Below are 15,277 nucleotides of genomic sequence, written 5' to 3'. Positions count from 1 at the left end.
ACCCCAGTTATCTGTCCTCCAGCCAGCATAAGCTGGGTCTGAGGGATGGCTGCCTGCACGGAAGGCTGCTGGGAAGGCTGGCTTGGCTGCTGTGAATCCCCCGATTCTTCATTTGATTTAGACTGGGAGGTGGGGAGAGTAAGAGATTTCAAATAGTTAAAAGAAGTTACTTAAAAAATCTCTTTAAGAATTATTTAGGGCCCTTGAGGTGGTGCAGTGGGCTGTAGTGCGGCACTGTGAAATTGGCTGTGGCCGTTTTAGTGCAAGTTCCATCCCCCACCTTGGAGGTGACCCACATGGCGCAGCAGACCTCTCCTGACCCGCCCACTGCTCCCCTCAGCAGTGTACTTCAATGATCTGCCTGTTCTGCTTCCCACTTTGTCTCTGGTGAATTCTCTCTTGGCCCCTACACCTCTGACCTGTACCCCAGTTCTAAATGCACAAATAAATAAAATTTAAAAAAAAAAGGAATTATTTAAAACACAGGAGTTATTCATGGGTTTCCTGACTTTTTTTCTTTCTGATATATCTTTGTTTTCTCCTAGTTCAATGTATTAAGTTTTCAGCTTTTGGTCCAATGCCAGCAAAGCTGCAATTATAGTTTTAAGAAGAAAAAAATTTTATGGTTCTCCAAAAAACAACAGAATTTTTCACAAAACCAAATCTTCAACTCTGGAAAAAAGGAATGATGAAAGCGCACATTTTTGATCCATCTCTACATTAGCTTCTCCATATCAATATTCTGACAAGCACTTGGTAGTCAGTCTGATACTTTTTTATGTACCATTTCAGAAACTGATACTGAACACCAGAACCTTTGATGTAACAGTTTAAAGAACTGTAAATTTAACATCTCCCATCAAGCAACATACAAACTTAGAGGGAAAATGCTGCAGTCAAGAGGTAAAGAGAACATGTTCCTGAAAGGGACACTGAGAGAAAATTTCATGGTAATTAAAACTGGTTATACAGAGCATTAAAATTCTGCATAGATTTGCATATTTCCCACCACCTGTTTTGGGGACTGCAGCAAGGCTAATTAACATAAAGGGTCTGATTAATTCTGCCAGTCACTGAGAGATAATTACAGAGCAGGACTGTAAACATGCTGCACTGGAGACACAGCCTGTTTGCCAACATCTCTCTAAGGGAGCAAAGTTTACCATGGCAACCAAGGCAATTTTCCGCCTCCTCTCCCTCCGAAAGGAAGGTCACATTATCTCCTTTTCTTTCTCTTTTTATTTCCATGTGTTACTAGGTCCATATTCCACTGGGTTTCATGGGATGCTCAACCCAAGGTCTGTAGTCACTAGCAACACTGAAATCAATATCCAGAATACTGTTTTCCCTCTTGACTGTTAGTCATCTAAACACTATAATGAAAAGAAGCAGTAGGTGGATTGAAATATTATGGAGTAATGCATAATATAATACTTGGACTTTGTATGTTTTGCTATAAGGTTCATAGCAGCAAAGTAGCCTGATTTTTATTTTAAAACTTTTACTGCAGTAAATCCAATAAGTGTCACAATTCTTAGAATCATAACACCTTAGAGCAGAGGGGAGTCCTAACAATCCTCTATACTCCCTTACTTAAATACAGGAGGAAAAAAAATAAGTCCCAGGAGGTTAAGTGATATGGCAAAAGTCACACAGCCCAGTTAGTGGCAGAATGAGAACTCAAACCTGAGATTGTCTTAGCCTAGTGCTCTTTCCTCTATGTTATAGTATTTCTCTAAGACATGAAAAATGATAAAGATAATTGGGAACAAAATGTATTTGAGATATGATTTAGCCTTGTGTTTAAGTACATGTTATAGCTATATTCCTAACTCAGAATCAGTTTTACTAAGCCTACACTAAATCTCTGAAAATAGACTTCTTGATTACCGTTGGCCATTCACAGCATCATGATATAAGGTTGATTTTAATTATAGTCAATGATAATCATTTGAATCTTTATGAGACTCAGTTAACAATATTTCTAACTATTTCCTACTATAAAACTATCATATCTATACTACATACAGTGTGAAAAACTAACATGTAGCCCAGATTCCAGCTTACCTGTACATTTAAAGACTGAGCAGCAGCCTGTAAACTCGTTCCAGCGAGCTGGACCTGTAAATAAAGCAGTCAGGACAATTTATAGTCACCATGTTCGACAACTGTCATTAAGAAGTTAGCATCAGCAAGTATTTCAAGCAGTTACTGAATTAGAGCTGAAAGTACATGCAGTTTCTCTTGGGGGGGGGGGGGTGTGTTTAAAATTTTATGAACAAGCTCACACACAGTCCCTTCATCTCCCTTGAGAACATACTGTCAACACTTCTGAAGGTGTTTTCCCACACTAAATTAGCATCATCAGACATGCTACTCTTGTATTAGGGATTCCCTATGTAACATTTATTTGTATTCACTTAAACTATCAAAATTTAATTTGCCTTCCACATTGTGGTCAAGAACACAGGAGAATAATCTACTGATGTACATTTTTTTAATATAAATGATAGGAATTATGTACTTACTCTATTTCAAAAATTCCACTTATTTCAGAGTAAAATTGTTACGTACATGCAGCACACATGTACACAATCAAGTCCTTAAAGCATTTATAGTCATAACTCGTGGCAAAAATAAAGAATCTGACCTATATATCATAAATGAAAGTCTGTCACATTTGATATGCACATTTCATATATTTAGAAAGTGCAAACCATGGTTATATTAAAACAAGGCTCATCATTTGGCAATCACAATATTAACTGACTCAGGCAGGCATTAGGAATGGATGAATGCTTTAACTAATAGGTGAAATTTGAAGACTAATAGAGTACTTTTTTTCCCACCCATCTTGCTAAATATCTGTTAATTACAAAGGACAAAATAGACTTTTCCTGGGAAAACCTGGAAGATAAGTGATCACGGAGAAAATCACCAGTAATGACATATATCCATTTTGGTTGGATGTACTAAGAATGCAGGGGTCATCAGGAAACATAAAACCCAGTTTGAGCAGTACTGTACAAAATGACTGCTTTTCATTTTCAAAACTGTAAACTTCCTAAAAGGAAAGGAAAATTAAGTAAAGAGAAAAACATTATTATAAATAAGGGTAGAACAAACAGAAGCCTAAACTAGAATGGCAGCATCTAATTGATAGACCTTACAGATACTACATTAGGATTCTGGTAACTGACTGGGGACAGATAAAGAAAAAAAAATCATGAACTACCCCCGTGTTCAAATCTAGAAGACTACAAAAAATAGTGGTGCCATTAACAGAAAGATGAGTTCCATTTTGGATATGTCCAATAGCATTAAGCTTTCCAAAGAAGAAGGAAAAGAACTGGAATGGCACAGAGCTAAAAGTGATGGTGGCCTTTACTTACAGAAAACAGTCCTATACATAAGAAAACTCAAACAAAAACAAATTCAAAGTGAGGGGCTTTCCTATAAAATAATTGGTCTACTCTTCAAAAATTTCAACTATCCTGAAAGAGAAGGATAGGCTGAGGAATTGTTGGTGGACTATACAAAAGTAAACAGACATAACAACTAAATACAAGGTGTGGACCGAGCTATGGATTAAGAGGAAAATTTAAGTACAGACCATATATTAGATAATAATATTGTATCCAACAGTAGCAAATGGAGACTATAGGCGAAGGGCTTTTGGTTGAATCTATTCAATTAACACTTTTTCTGTAGATTTGAAAGTTGTCAAAATAGAAAGTTAAAAATAAAGCTTCCCTGTTCCAATCTACTTAGCTAGCTTCTAACATCCTACAAAACTTGGCTCAAAAATCACCTCCTCTGATAATATCTTAGCTTGCACAGATGGAACTGAATCACTTCTTCCTCTGTATTATCATATATTTTACCTTCAGTTATCTATTCATTTATTTAACAAATATTTGTTAAAAATCTACTATATTGTTGGCTCTTTGATAAATGCTGTGAATATACATAAACAAGAAAAGGACCCCATCTTTATGAAGCTTACAGTTTATGGGGTAATAGGCCAAAATATAATTTATTTTGTATATGTGTATGAATTTTTTTTTTTTAGATTTATTCATTTTTGCATACAGAACTGGGGTACAGGCCAGGGTGGGGGGCAGGTGAGAGGATTCACCAGAGACAGAGTAGAGTGACGAAGTACACTTAGGTTATAGCAGTGGGTGAGTCAGGAGAGGTCTGCCATGCCATGTGGGTCACCTCCCTGATGGGGGATAGAACTCAGTGCTGCAGTGGCTGCGATAGCCTCATAGTGCTACGCTTTACCCCATTGTGCCATCAGGAAGGGCCCTGAATATTTTTTTTTAAAGATTTTTTTAATTTATGCCTACAGAGAGGATTGACCAAAGACAGAGTGGGGAGCAGAACAGGCAGACTGATGAAGTACATGGCTGAGGGGAACAGTGGGCAACACAGGAGATATCTGCTGTGCCATATGGGTCACCTCCCTAGACAGGTATCGAACTCACACTGAGCAGTGGCAGGTAGCTTGCAGTGCTATGTCCCAATTTGTTGGGCCACCAGGGAGGGCCCTGTGTATGAATATTTAAATTGTGGTAAGGAAAGACTCAGAGAGTGGATCTGGTCAACAAGTGGACTAGAAAACAGAAGGTAAATATCAGTCTGGAGAACAATTCTGTAAAACCTAGTCCAGATAGGGAAATTCAGTGATGTCAAGGTTTAAAATGCAAACCTATATAGATATAGTAGTCACTTAATGTGACAATTTGTGATCGGGAAAATTATCCTCATACATGCTTTTCGCTGAACCAGCACCACTAATGCAATCAGATCCCACCATCTCTCTACAGTCAACCAACAATATTGCTGGTTATGTGTGCAAATACTGTTCTCATACATAACTGTGAACATAAACTAAGAGGCAATAATACACTAATCATGTATTTCCCAGCTATTTCCCTATTTTACTTTGCATTTCCAACTAGCCTCCCATATCCCAAAACTCTCACAAAGCTAATACAAAGATTGAGGAAGATTGTTTTAAAATTCAAACGGGATTTACAGTCAATGAAGTTTCTGAAAAGTTGCCCAAATCAAAATGGTTTGAACTTCTATGAAGAAGGGCTATAGGCTCTGGGCCTCGAGCCTCATACAGCAGATCATAGGCAGTGGTGGCTACATCACGTTGGATGACTGTCATTTACTACCTTCAGTAAGCCATCACAGACGCACACTCACAGACACAGTAACCAGTTTTACATGTACACTGTTCAAAACAAAAAATTTCCTTTTACACATAGCTGTGTGGTCAACAGTCTTCCAGTCAACTAAAGCCAAAGGATTCTATACTAATCATTCAAAATGACATAAACAGATATGATTAGCATGAGGCTTAATCAACTTAAGACATCTCATATGCTAAAATACTTTTCCAGGTCCAAGCAGCCATGCCTTCACTTTCACTCTCACTTGTTGCTGAGCAGAACACTGTACCTGATGGAGATGTCCAAGGAAAGCCTGGGCCTGGGCTGTTGAGATTGCTCCTCCGACAGGTACAGGCTGCTTTTGAAAGTCCAGACCATTGGTCTGTGTGCCTGGAATGCAAGTATGATAATATAACCATTAAAAATAACTCAATTAAAATAAAGCATGAGACTTTATTTGCCAACATTTATCAGGCATCTATTTCATTCAGCATGTGTCTAAAGACCTCCCAGGAAGATATGAAAGAAACAGAAATACAGTAAAATGATTCTTTTTTAAAGGCAGACGTGCAGAACAAGTAAGCAAACACAGAAAACATAAGAAATAGGAATTCAGAAGGGAATGTAGCAATTGGATTTACTGGCGTGGAAACACGCATTTAATGCATACAGTGGAAGAGCTGATTCCAACATGCTGTACAGAGTGAGAGACAAGGCTCCAGGCTCTCCTAGCTGGCTTGGGAAGAAGAAAGTCACCAATAACTTTGCCAGGAGCAAAACAGATGGACTTTTAAGAGCTTTAATGAATGATGATCTGTTAGCAAAAGCAACAGTTTCTGTGACAGATAAAATACTTTTACTAAATTCTTCAGATGGTGGCATATACCTAATAAGGGCTCTGCTAGAACGATAATTTTCTAAATGTTATGCTAATACTTTTTAGCCAATTGTGCTATAATTTGATGTTGGGCTAGGACTAATTTATGGAAAGAAATAGTACCTTAATGCTCAGAAATATCTTCTGAGGGATATAACACATTGTTTTCAAATTACTATTCCAGTTATTACTTAGAAATAACCAAAACACTCTGGGCTGAATAAACTTTAATAGACTATAGGAACCAACAAGAGCCACTGAGATTCATGATCTATGGTTTGTACTTCCATTTCCTACCATTTGAATATCACATATTCTCCTACTTCTCATACACAGAGCAGGCCAGCTAGGACAATATAAGTACAACCTTAAACGTAGTCTTTTTTTTTTTTTAAGATTTATTTATTTATTCATAGAGAACTGGGGTACAGGCCAGAGGTGCAGGGGCAGTGAGAGGATTCACCAGAGACAGTGGGAAGCGGAACAGGCACTCTGACGAAGTATACTGCTGAGGAGAGCAGCGGGCGGGTCAGGAGAGGTCTGCCACGCCACGTGGTCACCTCCAGGGCAGGCAGGATCGAACTCACACTGAAGCGGTTGCGGCCAGCTTGCAGTGCTGCTCCTAACCTGATGCACCACCAGGGAGGGCCAAAAGTAGTATTTCTAAAAGGGTAGTACCTTCTGCTATGATATGTCCTAATCAATTTCTAGCAAGCATATCATTTAAATAAGAAGAATTAGGTAGGCAGCATGATTCAAAACAGCTATTTAAAGTTTCCTTGAAGTAATAATAAAAAGAGTATTATATTTAACATTCTTAAAAATCTCATGGTTAATTATTCTTACAGGATTTCTCTACTAACTTTTCCATGAACAGGAAAGTAGAGACAAACACAGTTTATGAAATTAAAAGAGTACACACTGTCAAGTAATGCAAAGCTAGTATGAAATGAAATTTAAAGTAACTACGGTAACTTTCATATAGTTTAAAGTTGCCCATTTTGTTATTAGATGTATCTCCATATCATTCCCATGCAATTTATATTAGATAAATTGACAAAGCTAAGAGAAGACAAGATTTTGAAAAACAGACAGTTTTGGCAGTAATTAAATACACTACCAATCACGAAGTCTTCAAGAATCAAATATTCCACTTTCATGGAGAGCATGAACATTCTACCCATTGGTTCTACTTTCAAGTTCCCATTAAAAAAAAAAACCCTTGTAACTCTTCCTGCACTGCTGGTGGGAATACAAACTAGTACAACCATTATGGAACACTGTTTGGAGGCTCCTCAAACTGCTAAACATGGAGCTTCTCTACGACCCAGCAATCCCACTCTTAGGTATTTATCCAAAAGACACAAAAACAATGATTCAAAAAGATACCTGCACCATGTTTACTGCTGCTTTATTCACAACTGGAAAGACATGGAAACAGCCCAAATGCCCCAAAATGGATGACTGGATTAAAAAGATGTGATACATATACACAATAGAATATTACTCAACAACCATAAAAAAGAAATACATGTCTTTTGCAGCAACATGGATGGAGCTGGAAAAGATCGTGCTTAGTGAAATAAGCCAGAAAGAAAAGGACAAATACTGGACGGTTTCTCTCATAGCAGGAATATAATGGAACAGGCGAGAAAATAATGATAATGATGAACAGATATACACCAGAGGCATTTTGTGGGGGTGGAGTGGGGAATGGGATCAAAAACAGTAGGGGGAGGGAAATGCACTGGACTATTGTGATGGTACATGGATGATGTGGTGATAGGAAATCCAAGGGTATTGCAACTGAGATGGAAAAATGCACAAAAAAATGTAAAAATAAACTATTATAAAATTTTTAAAAAATGACCCATTGTAAATCATAAATCACTATATAACACAAAACTCACTGATTTTTGGTATCCCTGGCACCAAGTATAAGAACCTACAGATGCCCAGGTTGGGGGCAGAGGAGAACATAGTATAAAGTATTTCGTCTAAAACAAGTAGAGTAAAAAAAAAAACATTCTTAGAGAACAACTCAGATAAACAGGTTTAGGAATCATGGGTAGCTATGGTTTTAGTAAGGTATACTGGGCAGTAAGAGTAAGTAAGTATACATAAAAATCATGCTTGTAAAACACAAAAACATAATCTGGGCTCGAAGGAATGGAAAGGGGAACAGTTACACACACATTCTAATCAGGCTTGAGTATAAAGATAGTAACAGGAGACAAGGGTGTTGGGAGCTCAAACCAAATAACGTGTGATTTGTGTACTTGGGAAAATGAAACACCCAAATAACAATCTGAGGGAATTAAAAGTTGGAAGAAATTACATTAAGTAAGAATAACATAAGACATACAGAATTTAAGAAACCCTCACAAAACAACTATGAAAAGTGGACCAGTGGCATTTAGAATTGACAGAGGCCAAAGTTAAAGATTCTATAAGGTCATCTATAAGATTCTCTGAGGTGACCTTCAGGGATTGTATATCCAACCTCCTTATTTTACTGGTAAGAAAGAGATTAAGGAATATGAAGTGAACTGCTCAAGATGAGACAACAAAGTTAGTGGAAAGAATATGACAGGTAATAAGCCCTTGATTCTGTCTAGTCACTCATAACAAAGAAGTAAGGTTTGAAATTAAGAGAGTAAAAGTGTATATTAATTTAGAATAGAAACAGAGAAAAGAAGGTTAGAAATAAGAGATTATCTACAATAAGAGATGTGAAGAAAAAGTGAGCCAGAGGGGAAAAAATTAGAAAAGTAGAAAAAAGTCTCCTGAGACTAAACTGTCTCAGCAGTCAGGGAGAAAAAGCTAAAGGGGGTAGATTAGTAATGACAAATGGTACAGAAAAACTCATGGTCAGAGCACTGAGAAAAAATCCAAAGAGAATAGAGATGAATGGAACAAAATTTCATGAAACAGGAAAAAAACACATAATAGAAACACCAACTTGGTTCTTTCCAAAGATTTACATAAATTGTAAACTTCTGATATTGTAAAAAAAATAATAATAATAAAAGATAAACTACAAATAATTTAAGAATAACTAAAAGGAATAAAAAAAACCTGCAGCTACTAAAAAAGGTGGTCATGAACCAAAAAAATTCATGCTGAGAAAATTAAAACTTAGACATGGTTAATGCCAAGAAAAAAATAACTGATCCAGACTGACTGAAAAAGAAATAGATTCAAACAGTCCAATAGCATTTAAAGTAAACAAATTAGTAGCTAAGTAAAAATTTCCTGCAAAATAAAGTCTGGTTAATTTCACTCTTCTTGTTTCTGAAAATTCAAGGCATAAATCATTCCAATCTTAGACTTTTTGGGGGTGGGAGGGAGAGGAAAGAAATACATTAACAGTCCATTACAACATGTTGATTCTTAATGTATGAATCTTACATAATGCACTATTACTAAAAAAAAAAAAAAAAAATCCTGAGGCTAACTCTATCAAAATTTAACAAATCCTATACAAGCAAAAAAATATACACACACATACACACACACATACATATGTAACTGTATTTAAAAGCAACATAAGTAAATGCTAATTTACTGAAAAATAAACATTATAAAGATACAAATTCTCCCCAAACTGATTTATGGATTAAAAGGAATTTCATATAAAAACCTTAATGAGTTATTTTCTTTCTCTTACTATTTCATTCTCATTAGAGAAAAAAATGAAATTAGATAATTCACATCATACTCCTCCCCCTAAAAAAGATAGAAAACTTTGGGAGGATTAAAGGCCTAAATGTAAACTGCAAAACAAACACATCTTTATCATTATAATCTTGGGGAAGAGGATTTCTTTATCAAGATTCAAAAAAGGAAATATGTAATTTAAGCTTTGTTAAAGTGAATGAAAGGAAAAAAACACTTGTCACACATATACACAAACAAAGGTCAATATCTAGAATACACCAATAAAAGTTATGTTTCTTTTTGAAAGAAGAAACAAATGGCCGGGAAGTATAAAAGATGTTAATCTTGGGCCCTCCCTGGTGGTGCAGCCGGTTAAAGCACAGCACTAAGAAGCATAAGCCACTTCCCCATGAGTTCGATTCCGCCTGCCCCGGAGGTGACCACATGGCGTGGCAGACCTCTCCTGACTCGCCCGCTGCTCCCCTCAGCAGTGTACTTCGTCGATCTGCCTGTTCTGCTCCCCACTCTGTTCCTGGTGAATCCTCTCACCCTCCGCATCTCTGGCCTGTACCCCAGTTCTGTATGAATAAATAAATGAATCTTTAAAAAAAAAAATTGGAAAAAAAAGATGTTAATTTCCCTGGAAACCAGGAGAACGAAAATTAAAATCTCCATAAAATAGCACCTTACACCCAACTAAATTGGCTAAAATGACAAAATAATGGCAAGACTATGAAATTCTCATCCCTTGTTTGTAGCAGTATAAAATGATTCAAATGTTTTGAAAACTGGCTGGCAATACTGAGTAACACTGGAACAAGTTCAGCAATTACACTATTAAGTAAACATTCTGGAGACTTTTCTCACATATGCTTTTTCACACATATTTATAGCAGTAATGCTTGTAATAGCAAAGTCTGGAAATAATTCAACTGTCCATCAATAATGGATACAAAAAATTGATATAGTCATATATTCTTGTATTCAGTGAAAATATAGACCTTATATCCAGTGAAAATGAATTATAAATATATGTACTAACTTAGATGAAGCTCATCCAACATTGAAGAAAAGAAAAATGTCACAGAAAAGTGTGGTTTAATTTATATAATGCAAATAGGTAAATCTATTGTATTATATGAGGATAAGGAATGAAGAGAAAATTTTTTTTAAATTTTCAAAGAAGATGGGGAAATAATGAGGAGACTGGACTTCACTCTTCCCCATGTAACAAAAAAAAATATTCATAGATAGAACAACCTGAAAGATAACCAGAGGGCCCTTGTTTTTGTAAGGGAAGGAGACATGGCAGAGCAGGTAGGAAAGATTGCAACACCACCTGGAATGCTACCAAGGCAGCACATCCCAAGAAAGGGTTAGGGCGGTTGCAACATGGACACTTTTTGCTGGTGACTGAAGGGCTGTGTACATTGGAGACTACAAAATCTGAGGCATTAGATTGCATGGGAGCTGAGGGAGCAGGGAAACACACACAACCAGGTATGGGAAATGGGAGTACCCCACTAAGGGGTACTCAAAGTCACTGAAAGCCCTTGCAAACTGTTGGCATAAAACTTGTTCTAAGGTGGTAACTGTTAGCTGGAATCTGTGTTCACCAGATAATAAGCATTTGAAGTTCAAGCCAACAAAGAAGGCCTAGTTAAAAAACCCTGATTTGTGTGAAAAAATATTTACCATTGGCGATACACCTAAGAGACTTCTCTCTACAAATGGTTTTTGTATCACATGAACTACCTGTTCCAGCCTACCTGGAGCCACTGCTGGGATAACATTCACCTATCCTGCCTGTCTCTGCCTCTAATTTAAAGTACCTCAGCAGCAGGAGCCTCCTCAGGGGAAGGCTCAGTACATGAAAGCCACTGGAAACAGACACTCCTCACAGCTCAACCCTGACCACAGCCACCTCTGGTGTCACAACCTTTAAAAGAGGGCCGAATGAGGGTCACAAAGGTGATCTTTTATGAAAGGTACCTAAAGCCCTGAGGAACACATGCCCCTGATCCACCTATGATTGCAACTAGGACTGCGGCCTGAGAACAATCGAAACCCACAATTCCTAGTTCACTTTGCTCTGATAGCAACCCTGGAAAAACTACTAGTCGCAGAACCTCAAACCAGCAGCGGACCACAGTTAAGGGGCCAGTGTTAGCACACTGGGAATTAAGAAGCTGATGTGGAGGAGGTGGTTTAAAGTAGCTGCAAACTTCTCCTCCCCTTCCATTCAGGCACCTGCTGCCCCCTTAGAAGGCTTGAACTTTTTGTACCACCTCATAGCACTCTCTTGGTTCCCCACTGCCTGAGTGTCTGCTCTTTATCAGCACTAGAGATCCAGTCATCAAGGATAACATCAAAACAAAAATCCACGGAACAAACATACAAGAAATTGAAAAAGGAACTCAACCATAACACAAGATGTCAAAGCACAAAGACAACAAGAGAAAACAAAAGAATAAAGACATAAAAACAACAACAACAACAAAAAAAAAACACCCAAGAAACAAAAATGCCAATAAACACTTATATTTTAATCATTATCTTAAATATAAGTGACTTGAATCCATCCATTCAAAAGGTATAGAGTAGTTGAATGGATCAGTAAAGAAAACTCAACTTCGGCTGTCCACAGAACTCATCACTGCACAAAAGACAAATGCAGGAGCACAGTAAAAGACTGAAACAGAATGCTAAAAGCAAATGGTAATTTAAAAAAAAAAAAAAGGCAGATAGGGCCTTCCTGGTGGTAGAGGTTAAGCATTATGAAGTCACTCCTGCAGCAAAGGTTCAATCCCAGGCCACAGAGCTGACCCACATGATGCAGAAGACCTCTCCTTTCTTATCTGCTGTTCCCCTCAGCAGTTTATTTCAGTCAATCTGTCTGTTCTGTTCCCCATTCTGTCTCTGGTCAATCCTCTCACCCTCCACACCTCTGGTCTGTACCCCACATTGTATCCGTAAATAAATAAAAATTAAAAAAAAAAAAGAAAATTAAACACGGGGGAAAACTTTTAAATTAAGTACAGTTATAACAGAGAAAACAGACTGCCAGTTTAAAAAGTTGTAACAGACAGGAATATTACATAATGATTAAGGGTTTAATACAGTAAGATGATATAACACTAACATATGTACATCAAATGAGGGGACATCAAAATGCATAAAACAATTACTAGTAGAATTAAAGTGTGACTCTGAAAATACCACAGTAGGAGATTTCAACAGCCCCATTTACAACTATGGACAGACAAACAAGACAGAGAATAGAAAAAAAAGAAACAATAGCCTTAAATGATGTGCTTAATCAGAAGGGCCCAAGAGACATTTACAGGACATTCCACTCAAAATAAGAATTTACATTTTTCAGGATAGGCTATACACCAGAACACAAGTCCAGTGTTAATAAAATTATGAAGACTGAAATTATAACAAAAAGAAGACAGAAGAAAATTCTAACACATTAAAACTAAATAACATGCTTCTCAATATTCATTGGGTTAATGAGAAAATTAAAGTAAAAATTAAAAAAAAAAAACAAAACACCTGGAGACAAATGAAAATGAAGATACAAGCTTTGAGAATCTATGGATGCAGCAAAGGCAGAACTAAGAGGATATTTACTTGCAATATAGGTCTAGATTAAGAAACAAGAAACATCTCAACCACTATAACCTTATGACTAAGCAACTTGAAAATGAAGAACAAAGTCAAAATTTAGAAGAAAATAAAAATTAGAGCAAAAATAAACAGAAACAAAGAAAACAATATAAAAGGTCAGTGAAATCTAGAATAAAATTCTTGAGAACATAAAATCAACAAATCGTGGCCCTCCCTGGTGGCACAGCGGGTTAAAGCACAGCACTAAGAAGCTTAAGCCACTTCCGCATGAGTTCGATTCTCGCCTGCCCCAGAGGTGACCACATGGCGTGGCAGACCTCTCCTGACCCGCCTGCTGTCCCCCTCAGCAGTGTACTTCGTCGATCTGCCTGTTCTGCTCCCCACTCTGTCTCTGGTGAAGCCTCTTGCCGCCCCTGAGCCTCTGGTCTGTACCCCAGTTCTGTATGAATAAAGAAATCTTTAAAAAAAAAAAAATCAAATCGTTAGCCAGATTCACAAAGAGGAAAAATTTAATAAGCAGAATTAGAAATGAAAGAGGACAATGACCACAGATACCAACAAACTGATAATCTTGAATTGGTAAAATCTTAGAACAATATAGTACACCACAAAGAACCAGCAGAAACAGAAAATTTGAAATGAATTATCACAATTAATAGAAACTGAAGTACTTTAAAATCTACCAAATTGAAAGTCCAGGACCAGATGGCTTTACAAGTAAATTCTACCAAAACTTCGCAAGAAGAAGAAGAAAAAAAAAAATTGGGCCTTCCCTGGTGGCACACAACCGCTTCCATCCAAGTTTGATCCCCTGCCCCAGAAGTGACCCACATGGCACAGCAGACCTCTTCTATCTTGCCTGCTGCTACCCTCAGCAGTGTACTTCATTGATCTGCCTGTTATACTACCGACTCTGTCTTTGGTGAAGCCTCTCGTTGCCCCAGCACCTCTGGCCTGTACCCCAGGTTCTGTATGCATAAATAAATATTTAAAAAAAAAAAAAACCTTAAGAGGGAATAATTCCTAATATATTCTATGAGGGAAACACTGCTCTAATACCAAAATCACATAAGGACATTACAAAAAGAAAAAAAATTACAAACTAGTATCTCTGATGTGAACTTAAATGTGAAAATTCTCAATGAAATATTGGCAAACTGATTTCAACAGTACTTTACAGGACCATACACAAGACCAAGTGGGATGGTTTAACATACCTAAATCAATTAACATACCACATCAATAATGGAAGGACAAAAATATTGTGATCATTATCAATAAATACAGACAGAGCATATACTGATTTTGGATGATCTTGGATGAGTTTACCTATATGAACAATATAAGGAAGCAGAGTAGATAAATGACAAAGCAAAATACAAATAAACTAGTAGACACTGAAAACTAAATTAAGGTTACCAGAGGTGAAGTGGGTTTGAGTGACAATAATGGTAAAGATATTGATAATGGATGGCAGAAAATGGTATTAGTTTTGTGTTTCTTAAAAAAACAAAACAAAAACAATGTGACAACACTAAATTCAGGATGACAGGTAGCTCTGTGGTAGAAGAATGTAATACGCTAAGGTTGGACCTACAGTGACCTTCTGGGTAACAGTAACATTCTATTTTGTGGCCTCATAGTAGAAATATGAGTGTTCAAACAATACATCCATGTTTATATATAGGCTCTTACAAATACTACTTTTACCTTTAGACAGTTAAAAAAACACACACAGTAGGCCCTCCCTGGTGGCGCAGTGGGTTAAAGCACAGCACTAAGAAGCTTAAGCCACTTCCGCATGAGTTCGATTCTCGCCTGCCCCGGAGGTGACCACATGGCGTGGCAGACCTCTCCTGACCCGCCTGCTGTCCCCCTCAGCAGTGTACTTCGTCGATCTGCCTGTTCTGCTCCCCACTCT

At 37.3% G+C, this 15,277-nt stretch overlaps 1 protein-coding gene across 1 annotated transcript in view; it reads right to left on the bottom strand.

Moving 5' to 3' along the window:
• POU2F1 (POU class 2 homeobox 1) overlaps positions 1 to 15,277 on the bottom strand; it is a 139,873-nt gene that overhangs the window by 31,903 nt on the left and 92,693 nt on the right. Inside the window, exons 4-6 of the mRNA XM_004688445.2 lie at positions 5,476 to 5,576; positions 2,068 to 2,121; positions 3 to 122 (exon numbers count right to left, since the gene is read on the bottom strand). Coding sequence (XP_004688502.1) covers positions 3 to 122; positions 2,068 to 2,121; positions 5,476 to 5,576 — 275 coding nt within the window. The remainder of the gene's footprint in view (positions 1 to 2; positions 123 to 2,067; positions 2,122 to 5,475; positions 5,577 to 15,277) is intronic.

This window comes from Condylura cristata, unplaced genomic scaffold, assembly GCF_000260355.1.
Source record: "Condylura cristata isolate star-nosed mole 26May11 unplaced genomic scaffold, ConCri1.0 scaffold00024, whole genome shotgun sequence".
Lineage (NCBI taxonomy): Eukaryota > Metazoa > Chordata > Mammalia > Eulipotyphla > Talpidae > Condylura > Condylura cristata.
This window is presented reverse-complemented; position numbering and strand designations above follow the sequence as displayed.